The 24,650-nt window shown below is 38.2% G+C and overlaps 1 protein-coding gene across 9 annotated transcripts in view; it reads left to right on the top strand.

Annotated features, from left to right (window-relative positions):
• LMO7 (LIM domain 7) overlaps nt 1–24,650 on the top strand; it is a 218,031-nt gene that overhangs the window by 68,078 nt on the left and 125,303 nt on the right. For all 9 annotated transcript variants that reach the window (XM_081550003.1, XM_081549958.1, XM_081549995.1 and 6 more), the window contains exons 2-3: nt 7,023–7,093; nt 20,475–20,544. Coding sequence is in view for 8 of the 9 variants with exons in the window: in XM_081549958.1 (XP_081406084.1) it covers nt 7,023–7,093; nt 20,475–20,544 (141 nt within the window). In the remaining variant the exon portion in view is untranslated. The remainder of the gene's footprint in view (nt 1–7,022; nt 7,094–20,474; nt 20,545–24,650) is intronic.

The raw sequence follows: 24,650 nt of genomic DNA on the forward strand, positions 1-24,650 counted from the left end.
GCAAATTACAGGACTGAGCAATAACTTATTAGAAGTGTCTAGCGTGAGATGGATCCAGGATTGAATCCTAGATGAAATCTGATGTATGTTTTTGCTTATTTCAAGTGGTAATGATTTTGTTTTAACTTCTGTAGGAAAATATGGAAAGGGACAAGGAAGAGGGAAGAAAACAAGTTTTTATAGAAGAGAGGGTGTGGCCGTTTGGTGACATAGTGATTACTCCTGTTTCTGTTGACTTTTGATAGCTCATTAGGAAACAGGTGGTCTCTTTTAGTCCTATGAATCACAGCCTCATTACATAAAATGTATCACACCTCAAATAGCTTCCTAATGAGTGTGGTTCAAAATTATTGAAAAACACAATGAGTAATTGTTGGATTAGAACTACCAGACAATTTCTCTTTCAAGATTTTGTAACTGCTTTTAGCATACTGAATTCTTCAAATATAGATGGGTTCACATTTTTAAAGTATGATTTCATTTTTTTTTTTTTTGGAAAAAAAAGATGCCTTCACTCTATTTTGAGGTCCTTCTAGATCTCTGTATTTTTTTCTAAAATAGTTTCCAGGATATAGAAGATAGTCTAATGGAGGTTTATAATGTGGTAAGTCAGTTCAGTTCAGTTCAGTTCAGTCGCTCAGTCGTGTCCGACTCTCTGCGACCCCATGAATTGCAGCACGCCAGGCCTCTCTGTCCATCACCAACTCCCGGAGTCCACCCAAACCCATGTCCATAGAGTCGGTGATGCCATCCAACCATCTCATCCTCTGTTGTCCCCTTCTTCTTCCGCCCCCAATCCTACCCAGCATTAGGGTCTTTTCCAATGAGTCAACCCTTCGCATGAGGTGGCCAAAGTACTGGAGTTTCAGCTTCAACATCAGACCTTCCAATGAACACCCAGGATTGATCTCTTTTAGGATGGATTGATTGGATCTCCTTGCAGTCCAAGGGACTCTCAAGAGTCTTCTCCAACACTACAGTTCAAAAGCATCAATTCTTCGGCGCTCAGCTTTCTTCACCGTCCAAATCTCACATCCATACATGACCACTGGAAAAACCATAGCCTTGACTAGACGGACTTTTGTTGGTAAAGTAATGTCTCTGCTTTTAAATATGCTATCTAGGTTGGCCATAACCTTCCTTCCAAGGAGTAAGCGTCTTTTAATTTCATGGCTGCAGTCACCATCAGCAGTGATTTTTGGAGCCCCAAAAAATAAACTCTGACACTGTTTTCCCATCTATTTCCCACGAAGTGATGGGACCAGATGCCATGATCTTAGTTTTCTGAACGTTGAGCTTTAAGCCAACTTTTTCACTCTCCTCTTTCACCTTCATCAAGAGGCTCTTTAGTTCTTCTTCACTTTCTGCCATAAGGATGGTGTCATCCGCATATCTGAGGTTATTGATATTTCTCCTGGCAATCTTGATTCCAGCTTGTGTTTCTTCCAGCCCAGTGTTTCTCATGATGTACTCTGCATATAAGTTAAATAAGCAGGGTGACAATATATAAAGCCAGTTTCGTACTTTTAAGTAAAGGATGTTACTTCAGGCAACATGGACTTTTTCTTTGTTTGCTATGATGAAACTTTTTATCTTCATTCTACAGATGCATCGTAATAGCTAATTGTACTAACATTGGTGAATGCTCTTCCTGAATTGGGCAAGCGCTGAGGGCTGCATAACAGTAATCCATTTAATTCTCTGCGCAGCCCTGTGACCTAGGCACTTTGTATTGCATCTGTGAGAAAACAAAGAAGTGAAGCACCCTGGTCCAGGGTTACAGGTAGGAAATGGTGAGGGAGGGGGGGCGGTGGGGCTTCACAAGCTCCAGGACTCCGCCCTGGCCTCACCTGTCCACGGTAGGGGCCTCTCTGTGTTTCTTAAGGAACGTGATCCAAGCAGCTTCTATAGATGGAAAATCCCTGCTATGAATTTCTTTTTTCAGTTTAAAACTCTTGGAAGAACTTTTTGTTTTAATTTCTCAGGAGGGGTCTTAGATGCGTTTATATTTATATGGATATGTAAACTGCTAATGAAAAATTTTAGTTGACAGTGATCAGATGTTTTTCATTGTTGAGGCTGAGGTAGATAGTATATACAGTATGAGCATTTTATCACGTTCATGAAAATGTCAAGAGAAATGCTGAAGCCATTTACAGATAACGTTTCATTTTATTAACATTTAGAGTACATTTCTCTCTCTCTCTTTCTCTCTAATACACACACACATGCACACACAAACATATGCACAATCGTTATGTGTTCAGACACAAGTCTCTTATTTTCAGGAACGCTGAAAAAATTAATTCAACATTTTTTGTTTACTGAGTTAACTTTTTCGTACCCTTAACAGTGGGGGATTATTTTTGAAGTCACACAGATGGAAGACAACTTAATTTGTTTTAGTTTAGAAACACTCTGTGTCTGATGCAGTTGAGACATTCTCTTACTGAGCATTGTAAAATACTATAGGTTTTTGGTGTCTGTTCTATGTGGATGGTTCTGTAACTTTCTAGAAAGTTAAACTTTCTGAACCTCAACCTTCTTACTACTGAAAGGGGAATGGTAAGGATTATTAAACTTTCAGATTGTATGCATTTCATAGACAATGAGAAAAATTACCTACCTGAAAGTTGGTGTCCTTTTCTTTATCCTTAAAATGTAGGAGACACAGGAAATTGACCTAAACCTGATAGAATCTGACTTCTTTTGAATGTCATAAAAAATTAATTTGTGTATCTATTGCATAAGAAACACTACAGAATATACATAAGCAAAAAAAAAATTACTGTAATTAGGTATAATTCTATAACTTAGAAATAATTGCTGTTAATATTTTTATTCTATATTTATATAATGCACACATTTATATATGCATATTTACATAATGCATAGAATTATAGAAATTGGGATCATACTCGGTACTTTTTCACAAATTGCCTTATAATTAATATGTTAAGCATTCTTTATAAGTGATAAATCTACTTTTCTGACATGACTTTAAATTCCATGCAGTTTTGTTTTATGGGTATATTACAGTTTATCCAGTTTCTTTTTATTGGGCATTGAGAGTGTTTTTAGTTGTTGCTATTATGCAAAATGCTGTGAGGCAGTTCTGCTGATGTCTCTGAGTTCTTGTCCTGTCCTTACCTGTCTTAGTATAAATTCCTAGATCTGTTGCACATAGTGTGCCCCAAAGTAGCCATGTTTAAGATGTTAGATACATTTCATACATTGCCTTCTAGAATAGGGTGTCATTTTATATTATGTTCAGGAGTGTATAGAACATGCCAAATTCCCGTGTCCTCAAAATATAAACTTTTAAGAATCTGTTTAGTTTTGTAAATATAGTGTGAGTGGAATCTGGTTTTATATCATTATTTATATTGTGATTAAGTATCTATAAATGAGTGGGCTTCTGGAGTGGGACAGTGGTAAAGAATCCACCTGCAGAAATGCAGAAAATGAAAGAAACATAAGTTCGATCCCTGGGTCAGGAAGATCCCCTGAAGTAGGAAATTGCAACCCACTCCAGTATTCTTGCCTGGAAAATTCCATAGACAGAGGAGCCTAGTGGACTGCTGTCCATGGGTGGCAAAGAGTCCGACATAATTGAGCATGTGTGCACGTGTGCATGTAGAAAGAAGAGTACATTCATGTTTTGACATGTGGAGGGAGGTGCTCTTAAATCTGCTACATACTATGATTTTGCCTTTCTGTTGTCTTTTTGGAAAAACTTACCATTCTGATAGTTGGGTTTTCTGAATATCTCAAGTGAAGTGAAGTCGCTCAGTCGTGTCCGACTCTTTGCGACCCCATGGACTGAAGCCTGCCGGGCTTCTCCGTCCATGGGATTTTCCAGGCAAGAATACTGGAGTGGGTTGCCATTTCCTTCTCCAGAGGATCTTTCTGACCCAGGGATCAAACCTGGGTCTCCCGCAGTGTAGGCAGACGCTTTACCGTCTGAACCACAAGGGAAGCCTATGTATTCCATTATTTCTACTTTGTTAATATTCTGAATCTAACTCAGTGTTGTCTGTACAGTACAGAGGTATTCTTTTGAGGGTTAAGTATTGCAGTGTGTTGCTGGGTGTTACCCGAAGGTTGATGCATGTAATGAGGTTAAGCATATACCACTGTGAGCCACCCTTAGGTACTTGATTGCACAGCATCTTGGCCATTATTAACAAATAGGTGATATTTATCCAGTTTCAGATGAGCAGACTAGGGTTCATGGAGGTGATTCAACTTGCTTAAGATCACACAGCTACACGATAATGAAAGTGGGATTTGAATATGCTCTTGTCTGGCTTGAGCCCTTTCTCTTTCCGTTTCATCAGTCATTACACTGCCTCTGGACTGGCCCACCCAGTGCTGCTGACTGTCACTCCTCTCTGCTCTCCATGCATCTGTGAGGCGCACCCCTTCTTCCTTCTCCCTCGCCGCTTCTAATCTACCTTGACTTGGGAACGTAGTCTCCAGATAGTTTCAGTGGCGGATAATTAAGAATTTGTAGCTCTGAGGGGCTTTCCTGTGACTGACTAGAGAGAATGGACTTTGACATTGGCTTTGGTTATTCCTGGGACTTTTTCATGTGTTTTAGCTTTGGGTAGGAGTTCCTAGGGCTTCACAGGTGGTGCTAGTGGTAAAGAACCCGCCTGCCAGTGCAGGAGATATAAGAAACTGTGGGTTTGGTCCCTGGGTTAGGAAGATCCCCTGGAGGAGGGTATGGCAACCCACTCCAGTGTTACTGCCTGGAGAATTCCATGGACAGAGGAGCCTGGCAGGCCGTAGTCCATAGGGTCGCAAAGAGTCGGACACGACTGAAGTGACTTAGCATGCACGCAGGAGTTCCCAGATAAATGAGATGTTACTGTGTTTTCACTAACTGTGATTAGTACTCACTTTGAGTTTTTTGGATCTATTTGGGGAAATTCAGAAGAGTTTGTGCCTCATAGGTTAGCTGGGATAACCCATGAGACACTCGAGGTTACTCCTGAAGGAATGTACCATTCCATTTGGATATGTTTTACTCCACTTTTAAACTCTGTGTTTTATTTCTGTGGCTGTGAGCTCCTTGCATTTTTTTTAAGGTCTCTACCCAGTATCTGGGTAAGTGCATCTAACGGAGACACTCAGCAAACGTTTAATTCATGCAGCGATGCATCCCTTCTTAGAGAATGCCCTTGTAGGAAAGGATCTGATACTTCTCGCAGCTGAATGTGTCACCTTCTGGCCCAGGCTCCTGTCCTTATTTATAGAACCAGCTTATGAGAAACTACCTTTAATACTAGACAAAGCCATTGTTCTGTCAGTTACCCATTGTTATGAGTAGCGATGGCGCTCCTGGGTGTTGTGGAAAAGATACAGAAGATATACAGGGACTGGAAGTGGACTGTAAAGCTGTCAGTAGTGAGTAAGGAGAGCAGGAACTTTATAGTTCACTGAGGTTTTAAGATTAGTGACTTTTCAATCAGGCTTCAGATATTGGAGTTCTTCCTGAGGTGGTGGTAGAGCAAGGCCTCTGCTTGTGGGTGGTGTGTCTATCTCTAGGGACACTGCTGTCCCAGCTGCTGTGGTGCATCTGCCAACACCCTTGGCTGGGGTCCCAGTCCTAGGAGGTCCTTGGAGCAGCCTTCCCTGGATGGCTTCCATTTTCTCTTCTACTATTGTCCCAATGTTTTTGAATTGATGCCTTCGAAGTGTGGTGTTGAAGAAGACTCTTGAGAGTCCCTTGGGCTGCAAGGAGATCAAACCAGTCAATCCTAAAGGAAATCAACCCTGAATATTCATTGGAAGGACTGATGCTGAGCTTCCCAGGTGGTGCTAGTGGTAAAGAACCTGCCTGCCAATGCAGGAGACATAAGAGACACAGGTTTGAGCCCTGAGTCAGGATGATCCCCTAGTGGAGGAAATGGCAACCCACTCCAGTATTCTTACCTTGAGAATCCCATGGACAGAGGAGCCTGGTAGGTTGCAGTCCACAGGGTTGCAAAGAGTTGCACATGACTGAAGTGACTTAGCACGCACAGACTGATGCTGAAGCTCCAATACTTTGATCACCTGATGCCAAGAGCTGACTCAGGAAAAAGACCCTGATGTTGGGAAAGATTGAAGGCAAAAGGAAAAGGGGGCAGCAGAGAATGAGATGGTTAGATAGCACGGACTCTATGAACATGAATCTGAGCAAACTCCAGAATATAGTGAAGGACAGGGAAGCCTGGCATGCTGCATCCATGGAGTCTCAAGAGTCAGACATGACTTAGCAACTGAACATTCTCTCTATGGGTCCCCTTTCCTCCCAACCATTCACCCTCAAAAGACAGAGGAAGATAGAATTGGTAGATGTCTTCTCAGCAGTTTCACTAAGAACATTGTTGGTAACCATAGGCATGGCCTGCTCATGTATAAGAGCCCTAAGTGTGGACTTGTCTGTTTAACATATATACCATATTCCCTCTCTCTCTTGTCTGTCAGTGTCAGAATTTAATGATTTTCTTCTTAAGATATTGCAGTAAATAGCTGTTTACACAAATCAGGGACATTTCATGAGGATGTTTAAGGATAGTCATGCCCTCTGCTATACAGCTTTGTAATGAAACTTGAGGGATTTCAGAGTAGAATTGAAATGAATGATGTGGGTGTATAGTTGCTATTTCAAGGTTATACCTTAATTTGGTTTTATTTACCCTTAGTAGGGTAGATTGCTTTTAGGCTTTTTTAAAATAGAAAATATGCTAGAAATAAAGCTTCTAAGTTTTGTTTATCCTGCATAAAATGGTTGTATTATAGAGAACACTCGCTGTAGTTTTTTCTGTTTGTATTTTTTCATGCTAAAGTGGTTAACCGCTCTCTTTGTAACATAGAAATGCACATACAATTTCCTGTGTGGAACAACTTTTGGTGATATCTGCACATTCTTTAAGTATGACTTTGGATGCCTATTAATTAATCTGATACTGAATTTGACTTGTGTATTATTCCTGATTAAGAGAAAATTAATCCCCAAATCTGTCTTTCAGGCAGTAACAGAGAAGAATTTTGAAACAAAGGATTTTCGAGCCTCTCTAGAGAATGGTGTTCTGTTGTGTGAGTAAGTATTTAAAGCATTTGAAAAATAATTCAAAAGCGAAGATGTATGTGTGTCTGTGTGTGTGTGCACACACGTGTGTTATGAGGTGACTTATCCCCCACTCCGTGGCCACTATAGTCACTGACATGTTTTCCTGGTAACAAGTGAGATTTGATCCCTGCAAATTGACACCCCCACAGTACCAGACAGTAGGAAGGAGTCATCAGTCTCTGTATCTAAAGATAGCATTGGTGAAATATATATTATTTTAAATTAGTAAACAAGAAAGATTCTATTATTGCTTAATGGGCCAGTAGTGGTGGGTGGTTGAGGAGAAAGCCTTATCACACAGCACCAGCTCTCACTTGCTGTGAGTATTCTAATGTATGGGAGTTGCCTGGTTTAGAAGTTAATATGTAACTTGTTTCCTTCATCAGTACATAGTGATGAGTATAGAACAAATTTAGGCTGTAGCAAATTTCTTCTTTGAACTTTTAAATGGAGTCATTACATCACTAAAGTCAATTTGAGTTATGGGCCAGCCATTTGTTCAATTAATATGATTTATTAAGAATCACATCTGAAGCTTTGGTTATCCTAAGAGGCTTGCGCCATGATTGATGGTATGGAGCCTACAGTGTATGTTTAGTGTAATATTTTGTTCCCCCGTGGAGGCAGGGTACAATTTGCCAGGTGGTGACCTTTGGGAGTGAGGGGCAAGCAGGCTGTGGAATGGAAGGACGAACTCCTGGGTGAGGGTGCAGATTGCAGATGTGAGCAAATAAAGTATAAGAATGTACTTGAGTACATACTCACATTTTTGAAAGCACTTAAGTGTTCCAATCTAGACACTTATGACATAAGTATTTATGGAATCTGTCCACAAGCAAGCACTAGGAGTGTATGTGCTCCGACTTAGATGATTTCGTTTATCCTTTTACAGGAAGGTTGTTTAGAGCGAGGATCAGAAGTTACATGGCCTAGGTTTGATTCCTTGCTTCATACTTTCAGACATTTGAGCAAGTGACAATATCTGAGCCTTATTTTCTCGTCTATAAAGTGGAGATCAGAGCATCTGATCAGCCTAATTTACAAAGTTCCCATAATATTGGGTTCCCAAATATTGGGTTTTCCATAACATCTTACAGAAAAACCCAAACAAACTTTTAGGCCAACCCAATACGTATATCAAGGTTTCTATAAACTATCAAATTTTATGTACATACAAGCTGTTACTAGGTAGATGTCCATGAAGATAAAAGTCTCTCTCATCTGCTCTGTTGGTAGATAGTCAAACTTCTTTGTCTTAGAGCAGTGCTGTTAAGTTGAACCATATAATGTGTTGATGTTCAACCATCAATGACCTACAGAAAATGTCCATTTCATGTAATTCTACATAATAGAGAGTAGGACAGTTATATGAACAAGGGCCACAAGGAAAGTTTAAGGGTGGTTTCTTGTCCTTTTCTGATGCCACATTCAGAGTTGTTGTAGCCAAATAGTGTTTAATCTTGGTAGACTATATGGTCAGTTTAATTGATCATTCAAAGGAAATTACTTTATCTTGGTTTGCAAATTGTATATTTTTTAATGTGTTCAGAAGATGGAGGGGAAAAAAATGACTGTTAGACACATGTGTCTTTTGTCTAAGTGATCTGAAACCTTAGCTATGAGTATATACTATTTAGAAGCTTGCTGCAAAAATAACTTTGATGTCAATTGCAAGCCCTGTAAGTCAGGATTGAGGTAGTTGGGTTTATGTAGGAGGCAGACCTATGGAGCAGAGTTGTTTTTAGACTTAGAAGTGCACGTCTAACAACCCAAATAGGTGATCTTTTCAAAGAGGTCTCTTTGTGGTTTTATAGTTTCAGTGATGAGTTATTACTCAACACTTTAAGGGGTCTCCCTTTGGGGGGCATCACTTTCCAGAACTAGGTCATTAAACATACTTGTAGTGACACTTAAGTGTTTTATTTAAAATACAATATATGTACCAGCCTGGGCTCTGATTTACTTGAGGTGATTTCAAAAAACTATATCCAATTTGAGTAGATTGTCACCAGTGAGGATATTCAGAGTTGATTAAAAAAGACAACTGTTTTGATGACAAACAGCATTGTTAGATTAAATACATAGGTCTACCTTCACGGCCACAGCAAACATTTGAATGCATGTTTAGAGACAGATACATTGGTTTTTAAAAATGTCATTTAAATTCACAGCCTCCAGAAGCTCATTCTTTGATTGTTTCCTAATTGAAATAACATCAATTTGGGGTTTTGTACATTACCAAATAAGTAGTCAATCTATTTAGTACCCAGTATTCTTTAAATAAATATTCCCGAAAGTAGTGTAAGTAAATATTTAACTGAGGTAATCAGCAATTTTAGTTTAAGATGAGATCCCAAAGTACTACATGATGTTTGTATTTAAAAAAAAAAACTCTTACTGGTGAATTTCATTGTTTATAACCCTAGTTAATGAGTGCATTTTAATCTAATAGATCCAGTGTTGAAAAAAAAGTCCAGGTAACTGTATTCTGTATAAATTTATAACTAAAGAAAAGCCTAGCTGGTTGGTCTGCAAAATGATTAAGCATCGTTGTTTGATCACGTCATCCTGAATAGTTGTAATTTCTAAGAGGAAAGTAAAACCTGCTGCTCAGAAGCCTGGTATTATAAACACTGACTTTTAAATTAGTGGTAAATATAGCAGGGGCTTCCCAGGTGGCTCAGTGGTAAAGAATCCCCTTTCCAGTGCAGGAGATGTGGGTTCAATTCGTGGATCAAGAAGATCCCCTGGAGATGGAAATGGCAAGTTACTCTAGTATTCTTGCCTGGAGAATCCCATGGACAGAGGAGCCTGGTGGGCTACAGCCTTTGGGGTTGCAAAAGAGTCGGACATGACTGAGTGACTAAACAACAGCAACAAAATATATTAGGCTGTCTCTGTGAATATTTTACTCATCTGAGATATCAAGTTTTAGCTGAAATATGATTTAAAAAATGAATTCAGATTTTAAAAATATTCTATAGGAAAAGGCTGGCTTCTGTTTAGTTCATTGCCAGAAAAAATGACCAATTCTTGTGAAATATAGGGTCTCCTTATTGCCTCTTTAAAAATCTATAGACATCCTAATTCATTATCACCATTAAAGAGTTTTCTTACTATTTTATCTACCAATGTCAGCAGCCTTTTATGCTTTAGTAGTAGTTTGAACTGGCATTCTGGAATATGAAAGTCAAGATTGGAGGAAATGAGCTCATTATAGTTTTTTCCTGACTGGCAGTGTACTGACATTTCAGATAGTTTAAATTGGGTATAAACGCTGCACAGAGATTTCAGACAAGATACACATCTGAGTAATGAAGGTAGTTATGTACATTTATTGCCTTTTAATCTGATTGGCTATTGAAGTTAGTGTCTTCTATAAATCATTTTAGTATCATTTAATTTGATTGACTGTGGGATCCAATCAGTGGAGGGCTAAAGAATACTTCCCTGGTTAAAGTCTGTTGTAGTAATCATTTTACGGTATACCTTCCGCATGTTATCTCTCTTGGCTTTATTAAACAGTGAAATGGGCACAAAATCTAATTTGAGGGATTTTCTAATTAGTGAAAGGATTGACAGGGGTCTAAAAGGTGATGTCAGCTCCTTGTTGTAATTTTCTATAAATTTTATTCATAGTATCCATTCATCTGTCTCCTCTCTTCAGTGTTTAATTATTAGAGTTCATGAAGACTCCCTTACTAGATACTTAAAAATACAATCCGGTTTTGCTCCATGGTTCTGCAGTATTATTTCTCTTCTCTAAATATGTTTAGTTGGGGCATATCCAGCTAGTGATGTGAGTAATTTCATAGTTACTCATCTTGTGATAGCAATCTTGGAAATATTTAAATGAAAACATTCTTTATGATCCTTATGAAGTAAGAAGATGTATTTGAAGGTAATCTTACTGGGTGTGTCTCTGTTTAGTCAGTCTGTACTTCCCACCTCTGGAATTATGCCAAGTCTTTACTCCATCCCAAGTTTGCCACTCAGACATTGATGCCTTTTTGAACTCACAGCTCACATTATTGAGCAAGCTCTTCTCATACTGTCACCAGGCCTTCTTTTTCCTGACTTGCAGCTTGAAAAGAGTGGAGCAAATAAACATTCATCTATTAGTTTGAGAAATCCTATTTCTGTTTATATCTGCTGTGTGAATATTATCCTGTCTTCCTGAAATGATCTAGTATTTTGTTGAAGATGCTTGCAAAAGAAGAAGAAAAGAATGATTAAAAAATACTCCTGTGAATTTACTATGGGCTACTCAGGTGATTGTTTTAAAACATCAGACAAGATAGAGAACCTGGCCACTTCTCATTCATGTGAGAGAGCTCTTTCCTTTGTTAGAGTTGGAGATATGCATACGTTGAGTGAAAGGGACATCAGAGGCTTCTTGGGACTTCTATGCGGGGCTCCATATAATGCCCATCCATAAGAGTGAAGGCTTTTTATCTTAGAGCTCTTTCTGTTTTGAATTTCCTGAGGACAGTTGCATTCCTACAACCCTCCAGCTCACCAACCTATTCACCCTGATACATATTATAACCACTTAAAATTTAAGTAATAAGAACTATTTTTCTTCACTTAAAGTAATACAAACTTTGAAGTTTCTATACCATTTGATAACCCAATAATAGACAAACAAGGGCTTCCCAGTGGCAATAGTGGTAAAGAACCCGCCTGCACATGCAGGAGACATAAAGAGATGTGGGTTCTATCCCTGAGTTGGGAAGATCCCGTGGAGAAGGCCATGGCAACCTACTCCAATATTCTTGCCTGGAGAATCCCATGGACAGAGGAGCTTGGCAGGCTATGGTCCATGGGGTCGCCAAGAGTTGAACATGACTGAAACAACTTAGCACCCACATACAGGCAAACAAAGATGTAAGTATTAGGAATCCCTCAAGTTCATAAAGATATTAAAAAATTTTAAACTGCTTTCTCTTCTCAGTGTTTTACAGTTGCCATCTGTATACTCTCTTTTTAAGCTTCACAGTTATTTTTTTCTATAACTTATTTCCACATATAGCAAAATACAATTTTTTAAAAAGTGAATTAGTTTTTAAAGTTGAAGGTAAACTTGGTAAATGTCAATTAAAAAGTTGACTTCTGTTATGGTAGTCAATTTTTCTGTGGAAAACTTAAAGCAATGGGAATACCAGACCACCTTACCTGCCTCCTGTGAAACTTGTATGCAGGTCAAGAAGCAACAGTTAGAACTGGACATGGAACAACAGACTGGTTCCAAATAGGGAAAGGAGTATGTCAAGGGTGTATATTGTCACCCTGCTTATTTAATGTCTATGCAGAGTACATCATGCAAAATGCTGGGCTGGACGAAGCACAAGCTGGAATCAAGATTGCCGGGAGAAATATCAATAACCTTAGTTATGCAGATGACACCACCTTTATGGCAGAAAGCGAAGAGGAACTACAGAGCCTCTTGATGAAAGTGAAAGAGGAGAGTGAAAAAGCTGGCTTAAAACTCAGCATTCAGAAAGCTAAGATCAGGGCATCTGGTCCTATCACTTCATGGCAAATAAAGGGGAAACAATGGAAACAGTGACAGACTTTTATTTTCTTGAGTTCCAAAATCACTGCAGATGGTGACTGCAGCCATGAAATTAAAAGACGCTTGCTCCTTGGAAAAGAAGCTATGACCGACCTAGACAGCATATTGAAAAGCAGAGACATTCCTTTGCTGACGAAAGTCTCTCTAGTCAAAGCTATGATTTTTCCAGTAGTCATGTATGGATATGAGAGTTGGACTATAAAGAAAGCTGAGTGCTAAAGAATTGATGTTTTTGAACTGTAGTGTTGAAGACTCTTGAGAGTCCCTTGGACTGCAAGTAGATCAAACCAGTCCATCCTAAAGGAAATCAGTCCTGGATATTCATTGGAAGGACTGATGCTGAAGCTGAAACTCCAATACTTTGGCCACCTGATGCGAAGAACCAATTCATTGGAAAAGACCCTGATTCTGGGAAAGATTGAAGGCAGGATGAGAAGGGGGTGACAGAGGACGAGAAGGTTGAATGGCATCACCAACTCAGTGGACATGAATTTGAGCAAGCTCCAGGAGTTGGTGAAGGACAGGGAAGCCTGGTGTGCTGCAGTCCATGGGGTCTCAAACAGTCGGACCCGACTGAGGGACTGAACAACAAATGGTAGTCATGTTATACAGATGGACTGCAAATTTTTCAGGAGTTTTTTAAAACATTGTGGCCTCAAACTTGAAGGTTGAAAGCTTTGTTCCTGTTTCATGAACTTGTATGTACCATCTACAGGGCTTTGTCACCCTAAATATAAATTACTAAGAGTAGGGCACATAACATGTCAGTGTAGGGCCTCTGAGGAAAAAAATGAGACTGCTGTTCTGCTGAAAATAAATGGGAGTAATGTATGTGCTAAATGTATGTGATATAAACAGTTTATATTAGATTTGATCAGAGAGAGGTTATTTTTGAAGTAGTTTTTTGATACATTGAAGGCTCTCAGGTAGGTAAATGGAAAACCATGTGTTGGCTAGTAAATGTTGAAAGTACAGGAATTCTGGTCAGTGCAATGAGAAGTGTTAAGAAAGGGAATTGAATATTGCAAAAAAGGGCAAGTATATAATGATATCACATCAATTCAAAAGTAGAGTCATTACCTTATATGAGATACTTGATCTCTAAAATTTTTACATACTGACAATCATCAGTCAGAAAGTCAGATAAGAACTATGGGATAAAACAGTAGTGAAAAAGTTTAGAACATGGTTTATTGTTTAGAGAAGTGCGGAAGACTTCTATTTTGTATGTTGAAAATGTAATGGTAAAGTATATGATTTGAGAAACCCTTGTGTACTGTTGGTGGGCATGGGGAAGAAGATATGCATAAAGACTCTTCATAGTGGAAAATACTAAAAAGAGCTTCAATATCTAAAACATGGTACATAAAACATTGGTACAATTTTTTACATCCCTGACAAGCAGTGCTTATAAATGCCAGAGCACTGGGGAGATGATGCAATGAGCAGCTGACAGGCACAGGGAAGCAGTGTGGCTGTTCCTTCACGCCATGGGGTAGGCACAGGAGTGCTGCCTGCTGATGCCAAAGTAAATTGGTTCATATTGCCAAATTCCTTTCTAGACCATACCTGGTGGCTTCCCTGGTGACTCAGATGGTAAAGAATCCGCCTGCAATGCGGAAGACCTGGGTTTGATCCCTGAGTTGGGAAGATCCCCTGGAGCAGGGCATGGCAACCCACTCCAGTATTCTTGCCTGAAGAATCCCCATGGACAGAGGAGCCTGGCGGGCTACAGTCCGTGGAATCACAAAGAGTCAGACAGAGCTGAGCGACTAAGCACACACACACAGACAGTACCAAGAGCTTGACACTGATGATTTCATCTCGAAATAGAATGTAAGAAACGATAAGCAGCATGGAGAAAGATACACCTACAGACACACATCCAGGCATTTTTACAGAGGCAAACACTGGAAAGAACCTAAGTTCGGCTGTGAGAATCCTCTGATTGACATAAAGGGATGAGCAGAATTTGTGCTGTTACTTAATACAAAACCAGTACGGAAACCCAGAGTCCTCCTGCTAGGCACTTCTTGCTGTCACTGTGGTACTGGCAAATGTCCTGTCACTCAGTGAGGTCCATTAGTGCTCTGTTGAGTTTGCCAAAAATAAGAGGACTCGGCTCTCAGAACGCTCAAGCTTTGCCAGACTCACTTTGAGGATGCTTCAGGTGTCACAGTGATGCCGAAAAGAAAGTCCTGTCACCCTGAAATGATGATTATCAGTTGCATTGGTACTCACTTCTTGCTGCTCCATGTACTTGGCCATCTTAGCATGTATTGTTAACGATTTATTTGTACTCTATCCTGATTCAGCAGTTTTCAAAATTACTACCACAGGAATTCTAGAAATTAAAGTTATATTAACTTTACTACCAGTCTTTGAAAATACTAAAGTGATCATAGAATTTTGTATTGAATGCCTTTTAACTTAAAAATGTTAAATTGCATATACTTATTACTTTGCCATGCATGTGTGATCACTCTTCAAGGTGGTTTTTATTTTTTAAAACATTACAACTTTTGAATTTAGCTGGAGATAATTAATTAAAAATCTTGGTAAGAAATTTACTCAAGGTAGCCACTCTAAATTAGTATAACTGATAGCTTACTCTCTTGATCAGCATTTGACAATTGGGAGAGAACAGTAGAGTTTAACTCATCTGGCAACAGAAGAAAATAATAAAGGGGAGGTGTCCTCTTTGGAAAAAGCACAAAATCATTTTTAGCATTTGAGTGAAACTAAAAGGTAAAGTTTTTCTAAGTTTGTTTCTACAAAGAAGATAGAAGTTTTGAATCATTCACAGAAAAATTTCTGTGTTTGAAGTTAGACTGTGGATTTTTAAAATATTTGATGATGCCAGGTCTCCCGACAAGTCCTAGGAGATGTGTTGGGAATGAGAGGACATCTTTATGTCCTCTTAGCACCTTCACTGCTTGGTTGCTGTCTTTAGTTGACACCTGTTTGTTGAGCACAGTTTGCATCTAGAAGAAACCTAGGCAAATGATTAAGTGATGTGTAACATAAAACAAGACATTGCTCCTTAATTTGTCAAGAAATATGTAATATCTTTATTATATCTTTTGAACAAATATTTAGCTTACTGATAGGAAAAGTTTGACTCATATGGGGATTATATATTTAGAAAATGTGGCCAACAGAACGGAGAAGGCAATGGCAACCCACTCCAGTACTCTTGCCTGGAACATCCCATGGACGGAGGAGCCTGGTGGGCTGCAGTCCATGGGGTCGCTAAGAGTCAGACACGACTGAGCGACTTCACTTTCACTTTTCACTTTCATGCAATGGAGAAGGAAATGGCAACCCACTCCAGTGTTCTTGCCTGGAGAATCCCGGGGATGGGGGAGCCTGGTGGGCTGCCATCTGTAGGGTCGCACAGAGTCGGACACGACTGAAGCGACTTAGCAGCAGCAGCAGCAGCCAACAGAAAGATTAGAAATGTGTATGTGTGAATGACTAACCAAATACATGAAGGTTAAGAAGGTCATTCTCATTGCATTGGTATGCTCTTTGATGTCAGTCTTTCTGATACATTTGGAAAAATCGTTGGAAATAGGAAGTCAAAAGATGCCTCTCGATTTTCTACCTCTGCCCGAGAGCTTTCCAATAAAAGGGAAATGAGATTTGGCATTTGGAACTAGTTCCTGGAGCCCAAGAGACAGGGCATCATATTATAGTTCTCATGAAAGCTTTTAATAACTGAGCCAGACGCTGTGTTGAGCTCTGTGTGTGGTTTTCTTGGGAGTGTCACCTATGACTTATATTTAAAGTCAGGTCACATTCACTGGTGGCGAGGTTTCTGAACAGAGGCAACTTCCTCCCATCTGTTCTGTAAGTCAGCTCCCTTGGAGGGAGGGAGTAGTACATTTTGGGGAGGAGGAGGAAAGAGCGGAAAGAGGAAAAGCTAGAGGAGGAGAGAAAGGAGGAGGAAAGGCAGTAGATAAAGCTAGAGGAAAGAGCCTTTTTGTGGGAGTGTTCTGTCTTGGGAGGTAGAAAGTGAATAGGTTTTACCTCTAGGCGTTCTGGTTTTCATCTTCCCAAAAGAGCAAATCTCTGGTATGCTAGCAAAGCACGTGGCCATATTTATGCCATGGCTTGAGGGAAAGTTTGGGGCGTTGTGGTATGATTCTACATAGGATTAGAGGGGTGGGATAAGAGGGGTGCAGGCAAATACAGTGGTCCCATGACTGCCTGTTGTTCCTTGTAGACAGAGGTAGCTTGAAGGTTAGCATGTTATTTGGTTCCTGAATAGAGCCAGTGATCTGAAGGCAGTATTGCCTTTAGGAATTCCACATGTATAATTAAAGAAGGCTTATTACGCAAAGGGGCTTCCCTGGTGGCTCAGTCAATAAAGAATCTGCTTGCAATGCAGGAGACTCAGGTTCTATCCCTGGGTCATGAAGATCCCCTGGAAAAGGGAATGGTTACCTACTCCAGTATTCTTGCCTGGAGATTCCATGGGCAAAGGAGCCTGGTGGGCTACAATCCATCGAGTCACAAAGAGTCAGACATGACTGAGCAACTAACACTGTTATGCGAAGAAGTTCTGTCTGTGAAAGAGAGTAGTATCCTCTTGTGTGGCATTTGTGTTTTATTTGATTGTAAGACTATGCCCTCCCCATTCATTTAGATAGACTTAAATGTCGTAGAAGTTTAAATTTCATGAAACCTATTTGTCTCCCCAGAAGAAATATCCTAGAAGTTCTTCCTTTAGTTTTATATGAAAATAATTGCAAACAATTCATAATCAGATTGGTGGTTGTTCACTTTTTACCAAAACTGTATGAAAATTATCTCCATACTCGAGTGCTTAGAACTAACACCATTTTAACAGTTGACAAAGTAAAATCGCATTTTCCTCTAGTGACAGCATATTTTAGAGGGTAGTTTGCAGGTTATCCAGAGTGTTGTTTTTCCTTGTGGTTATGTCCATGTTTGTACACATATGCGGATGCTCAGGAATGGAAGACGCCAATCCACTGGGTGTATGTTATTGCTAAGTAATAGCTCTGAGACTTGCTGATGAGGGAGGAGTCCATTAACTCATTATTGGGAGACATCATTTATCTGTGCTATTTTCCTTTACTTCTATTCCTTTCTTCCTTCCACTGACTTAACTGAGAATAGGCTGTGTTATCATTCATTCTAGAAACTGTCTTAAAAAATTCTCTTGATATTACTAACACAGTAATACAAAAATGGTAAGTGAAGTAAACAGGTAAATTGACTATTCTGGCCAATGTCACCAGTGACTCAAATGGGTGGAGGAGGAAGCTATGACTCTTTTCCTTTAATAAGGACAACTGATGTCAGACTTCCCTGACATTTTATAAGTTGCCCAGCTCATATTGGTGTCTAACTTTTTATATCTCAGAAAGATTACATTTTAAGAGTCAAGTTCCTGTAGGAAAGTCAGTGCCAAACCAGTGATCAACAACTACTGTGACTTTATTGATTGACACTATGCTAGAATTATGTTTCTGTTAAGTGATATTTCAGTGTTAGTACTGTGCATTGCAAAAAGCCACCAGTAATAGAATTCAAGAAATACTTGCTTAGTAGGGAACAACTACAAGAATTAAATTGGAGTTGTCATTTCTTATAAACCTGCTCAATTCTTTTCTAGCTTTTCAGCTAGTGATTAAAGAAAAATATTGTGACCATGAAGGGAGAAAGCCTTCCTTCCTACATGGTTTTCAGTGCACAAATAAGAAATTAGGAGTCAAAGAGGAACAGTTCTAGGAAATGCTTACAGTCAAAGGATGGTTCTGTCATCTATGTTAACTTGTCTAAAGATCTTTGTGTGAAGAAAGTATGAGAACAAAAAAACAGCTTTTGTTCACCAGACTAAGTCTTCATGAGCCACTGTTTTGTAATTTTGAATCCTGTCGAACAACATTCTGAAGGTCATTAAATTGAGACTTTTGTCTTTTTTTATTTTTAGCACACTCAAGTGTATATATAAATCTCTGGAATGTTGAAGGAGTGACATTCCACAAGTGTCAGGTTTTTTTTTTTCTGTTGCCCATTGTGAAGGGGGGACCAGTAAATTCAGAATGTTTGATTCTTTCTCCTATATTTGCTTTCATTTTGGAGCTGTGTTACAGAATAAAGAATTTTTTTTTTTTTTTGTGGCAGCATTATTGAATAGAAAAATCACTGTTTCAAATTATAGTTTCCTGGCAGTGATTAATGATTGATTAAACAGGCTGGCCATAATAGAAAAGCACTATTATAGTATTAAATTTCTACATGGCTTGGCACTGTTATCAGTGCACTGCAACAAAAAAATAGAAGTCATAAAAATCTAGATTTAGAATCCAAAATTGTACTCTTAAATTTCAGGTGTCAAAGCTGGGTTCTAAAAATGTTTCAGAATCTAGAGACTTACAGATATCTTTGCAGATTCTGTAACAACAACAGAAACTTATTCAATGTTAGATTCTGAGGTAACTGTTATCCTATTTGGGGGCATTCTGATGCATTTAATTTTTAGCCAGTCATTCCGTGGTGGTAACAAGGCAATCATAGCCCTTGAATGAGTTACCAATGGCTACTAGTTGGTTGATTGTTTGAATGAATTCCATTGCACCCTTTAAATTTGGCAAAACAAACAAACAAAAGACCCCAGATGTGGTTTTTAAAGCTACTTTTTATTTATTTTTTTAACTTATTTTTTAATGATAAAAATATTAACATTTTAATATTCTAGAATATTCTTTCATTAGAGACAGTATATACTCAAGAAAAATTTATGTGAAATATAACTTAACAAAATATCTATAAGCTGTAATTATCAGGCTCAGATTTGAAAACACCATACAGAATTGGCAATCACCCAGCACATATTAGAATTAACAGTGATGAAAGCAACATAATATATTTTCACTTCTTAATGTTTCAGTAGTGGTTTGGAAGCAGATAACAACTGAATTTATTCATCAGTATTGTAATTAGCAGTTGAAATTGAGCTCTGTTTGGGAAATTCCTGTGAATTTTCCTTATGTAAAAATTATACAGCAAATGTATTTTAAATAAAATATATAATTAAGAAGGCAATTATATTTTAAGGTATTAGTGAATATGCCCATTTTGGGTTGAAATTTATCCTTTATTTAGATGTCGACTGACAGCTTCCATTTACTTTAGGCAGCTTTTTTTTCCCCACTTTTTTAAAGTTTGTGTTTTGTATTGAGGTGGAGCCAATTAACAAGCAATGTTGTGACAGTTTCAGGTGAATAACAAAAGGGACCCAGCCATATATACACACATATCCATCTGTCCCAATGTTATCTGATGGCCTGGACGGGAGGGTAGTTTGGGGGAAAATGGATGCATGTGTAAGCTACCTTTTAAAACATGGATAAGTTTGAGAAAAAAATCAGTACAAATGATTAATAGAAAAAGGTATTCTTAGGTTGAAGAGAACTAAACTAAGATGGAAGAGATTCATAAACTGTTGAAACAGAATCAGATATTACCTTTAACAAATGTGGTACTGTTTTTAAGGAGATGTCCTTCAGCATAGAAGTGTGTTTATATGCTCTTAGAGACCTATTCACTATTGTTGACAGTGCTGGGTTTTGTTTCTTGGTGAATTTTCTTGGTTGTTTGTTTTTTCTTGGGCTCTTGGGCCTGAAGAAAATATTGGAAATGGATGAGTAACATGTATGTTTTTTGAAAATGTTTAAAAGAACGTGAAGCTAATGTTGGGTTTCCTGTAACCTCATATGTTATTTCTTTATTTACTTTCAGTTTGATTAATAAGCTGAAACCTGGGGTCATTAAGAAGATCAATAGACTGTCTACACCAATAGCAGGCTTGGTAAGTAATAAATTTTCTTCCAAACTAGATTTGTCTTTGTAAGAAAATGGGCATAAACAGATTCTCTTATCTGGAATTATCATTGAAATCAGGTTTGGAGTCTTTTGCTCAAGAAAAGTATTTTTCGTGATCTCCTTATAGCTTTAGTTTTTCTTCTGTTTCTATTCTTCCTGGGAAGCTTTTATTCTATTTATTTAGTTTTTCTTTGTTTTACGTTTTGTGCCCTTGGACTTCCTGTGTCCTCTTTCTTGGCCCATTTGTTCCACAGATTGCATTTGTTGAGGATCGTGTTCTCTTCAAATCTCAGCTTCCATACGTTGGTTGCTAGGTGACCGCAGTTTATGGAAACTGTCCAAAATTGATGCATTGTTACATTTCAGGTGCTTTGTGCTTATGCATTGCCCTCACTTGGCACACAAGTCTTGGAGGGTATTTGGACCTATCTGCTCTTTTGGTTTCCTACCAACATCCTGTGTGGTGTTGGGTGAGTCACCATCTTCCGCTTCGCTTCAGTAATATTTTCCATAAGATAACTATTCATGATTCTCTAGATTCCTTCTAGCTTTAAATTCAGAATTTAGTGTATGAAAAATACTCTATTATTGTACAGATTCTCTACTGGATTGAGACCCTTGAGAGATCAATAGTAAGGTGGGTCTATATCTTTGGATATAAATAATTTATAATGACAAATGAGGGATATTTTTCAAACTGTTAGCAATCCCAAAGAATCAAGGCTAATGATAGGAGTGAGGTTAAAAAAAATCAATTTTACAAAACACTGAAGTTTAAGACAGCTATTAACTGGAAGTAAATGATATATATGTTATCTTTGGAGTAGTCAAGTTTCTTTATAATACATTCAGGCACCTTCTGTTTGGCCATCCATGTGTTTGCAGATGTTAAAGGCCTGGATTAAAGGTAGCAGTACTAAAATGTCTGGGTTTACAGTTGGCATGAGGATCTCATCAGAATTTTGACAGGAATAAGTTGGTGGCAGAGTGGATATTATTAGAAAATATCTGTCTAGGAGAGAAAGAAAGAAGAGTTGTACCGTTCTTTTCTTTGGAAAAAATCACAAAATTACTATTTCCTTTTGAAATATAGGATGCAGTTGACCCTTGAGCAATGCAAGGGTTAGGAGTGCTGACATCCCATGCAGTTGAAAATCTGCATGTAACTTCACTCTGCCAGAACTTAACTGCTAATAGCTTACTATTGACCAGAAGCCTTACTGATAACACAAATAGTCGATTAGCAAATATTTTGTGTGTTATATGTGTTATACGCTATATTCTTACAATAAAGTAAGTTAGAAAAGAAAATGTTAAAATCATAAGAGAAAAATACATTTACGGTACTGTACTGTATTTATTGATACCATAGGTTTACATCATCCATTTACAAGATGGATCATCTGTCTATCAGTATGTACCTCAATATTATCTCACATGATACAAACCACCATGGATAGTATACATATTACTAATGCTAGACATCAAATTCAAAAGGTAATGTGAAAAAGAAATTCATATTTATTTAGATGTAGTCATGCATTGGGTTTCCCTGGTGGCTCAGTTGGTAAAGAATCTGCCTGCAATGCAGGAGACCTGGGTATGATCCCTGGGAAGATCCCCTCGAGAAGGGAATAGCAACCCACTCCAGTATCCTTGCCTGGAAAAATCCCATGGACAGAGGAGTCTGGTGGGCTACAGTCTGGGACTGAAAAGAGTCGGCCACAACTGAGAGATTTAACCCTTTCACATTTCATGCATTGATAACAAAAAATAGCACTACGATTGCTTTACAGTTGCCAAGCCTAAACACTAGTGAATGAATCATTATACAATTTTTATGACGTACAGTATTACAGTCATATTCATGATATAGTGTTAGAAACATTGTTACATTAAAAAATCCACTTACTTGTGATAGTCTGATATTCAGTTTCTCCAATCATGAGAGAGAGAGACAGAGAGAAAGAGAGAGAGTCATATTGTACTGTAATGTAATTCCTTGAAAGCAAAGTTATAAAACAGAAAGAAAACTAACACATAATTTTATGTTAAATACCACTCACCTTATTCCTATGTAAGGACAGTGTCTATTTATATTTTATGCACTCTTGATATGCTTTTCTCTTTTTCTTTTGATATTCGTAGGCTGCATGGTTTGTCTGAATTTTTTCAAATTGTCCCAAGTCGCCAAACAATTTTCTAATATACTGAAAAAACCCAGGTGTAAGCAGACCTGTGCAGTTCAAACCTGGGTTATTCAAGTGTCAACTGTCTATATATAAAGTTCCCAGAGTAGGTGGGCTAAATATTAATTGCTTCCTTCTTACCAAGTTGTAGCTATTCTACTTCTGTCATGACTAGGCAACTGATAGGGTATTTTTATTGGTCTCAAGTTTGGTTAGGTAAAATATTTTAATATATATGCATATATTGCAATATACATATATGCATGAATTACTTCTAGTAATATAGCAAGTCAGAGATGTTGTTTAAGGAAAAAAATTAAAGAGCTTTGATTTCTGAAGTCTTTCCAGAAAGAAACATTGTTTAATAAAATGTTTTATATGGAAATAACTTTTATGAAATAACTTCTATGAAAATTTTAAGTATTGTATTGAAAGTACTCTATCTTTTCAGATGGCTTGAGTTAGTCTCAGATGGTTTAATGCTTAGATTTTTAAACTGTCATTTGTTGGATCAATTACATGCATTTTAAATAAAATTAACCTTTGATTCCAAACACCCCAAATATTTGGAACATTTGAATTGCAGTGGTGGTTTATTATGGTTGGCCACTAGAAGTATTATTCCATCTTCTGAGTCTATGATTAAATGAAAGCACCAATGTATTTTATATTTAAATCTGAAGATCTTGCCAAGTATTTCTATTTCAAGTATAAGAAATTCTATCTAGTTTGGATTTTATCTCTAGGAACTAAAGTAAAATGTATTTCTGGTACACTTAATAGGGTAATTTCCCAACTACAGGACACTGAGTATTTTTAATTGGATTTAGGAGCATAAAGAGTGACCAGAGCCATAGAACTGAGCTACGTGCATTTGGTTTGAAGTCATTATCATGCATCATTTGACTCTTCCTCATGCTTATGTGTTAGGATGCTTTTTTCTATCACAGCTTCTTAAAGCCTTAATTTTAAAGTGTGAATTAGAGTCCCAGCATCTACCTAGTAGGGTTGTTATGAGAGTGGGAAGGGATGATATATAGATAGTCTGGTCTGTGAATGTTCTTTTGTATCACATTCATTCTTTTAGTAAATACTTGGGTGCCTATTAGGTAAGAATTTTTCTAGCGTATGGGGATATATATTGTCTTCCCTGGTAGCTCAGCTGGTAAAGAATCTGCCTGCAATGCGGGAGACCTGGGTTCAATCCCTGGCTTGGGAAGCTCCCCTGGAGAATGGAACGGCTACCCACTCCAGTATTCTGGCCTGGAGAATTCCATGGACTGTATAGTTCATGGGGTTGCAAAGAGTTGGACACAACTGAGCAACTTTCGCTTTCATAGGGATGTGTGGGAGAAACAAAGACAAAGAGTTTATGTTCTGGTGTGGGAGTTGGGATTGGGCAAATGAGTTAACAAATGATCAAGGAAGCACCAGATAATGAATATGCTGCAGAGAGTTATAGTAGAGTGACATTTGCTGAATGCCTGTGAGCAGTTGTATTTGGACTAGGAAGCTTGGCCTCTAATAATTCCTCAAAAGTAGTATGTCGGAAGCCTTAGTTTTGGACACTTATAGAAGAAAGGTATAAAATTTGAGCCAGACTCTACATACTAGTAATTTTTGTGTTCAAAATACCTAACATAGTGACTAGTACATACAGGAGATCAACAATTCTTTTGAATGAGTGAATGAACAAGATTTCCATTGTGAGAAGTAATAGGCTCTAGAATTAGGTCTTTCTCAAAAATAATGTATTTGGCCACAACAGGTCTCAGTTGCATCGTGTGGGATCTTTGTTGCGTCATGTGGGATCTTTTGTTATGGTGCCTGGACTCTCTAGTTGTGGTGCATGGGCTCCTGGGCACACGGACTTGGTAGTTGTGGCATGCAGGCTTAGTTGCTC

This window comes from Giraffa tippelskirchi, chromosome 12 (genome assembly GCF_054371585.1).
Source record: "Giraffa tippelskirchi isolate mGirTip1 chromosome 12, T2T-mGirTip1v1.2.pri, whole genome shotgun sequence".
NCBI classification, from domain to species: Eukaryota; Metazoa; Chordata; class Mammalia; order Artiodactyla; family Giraffidae; genus Giraffa; species Giraffa tippelskirchi.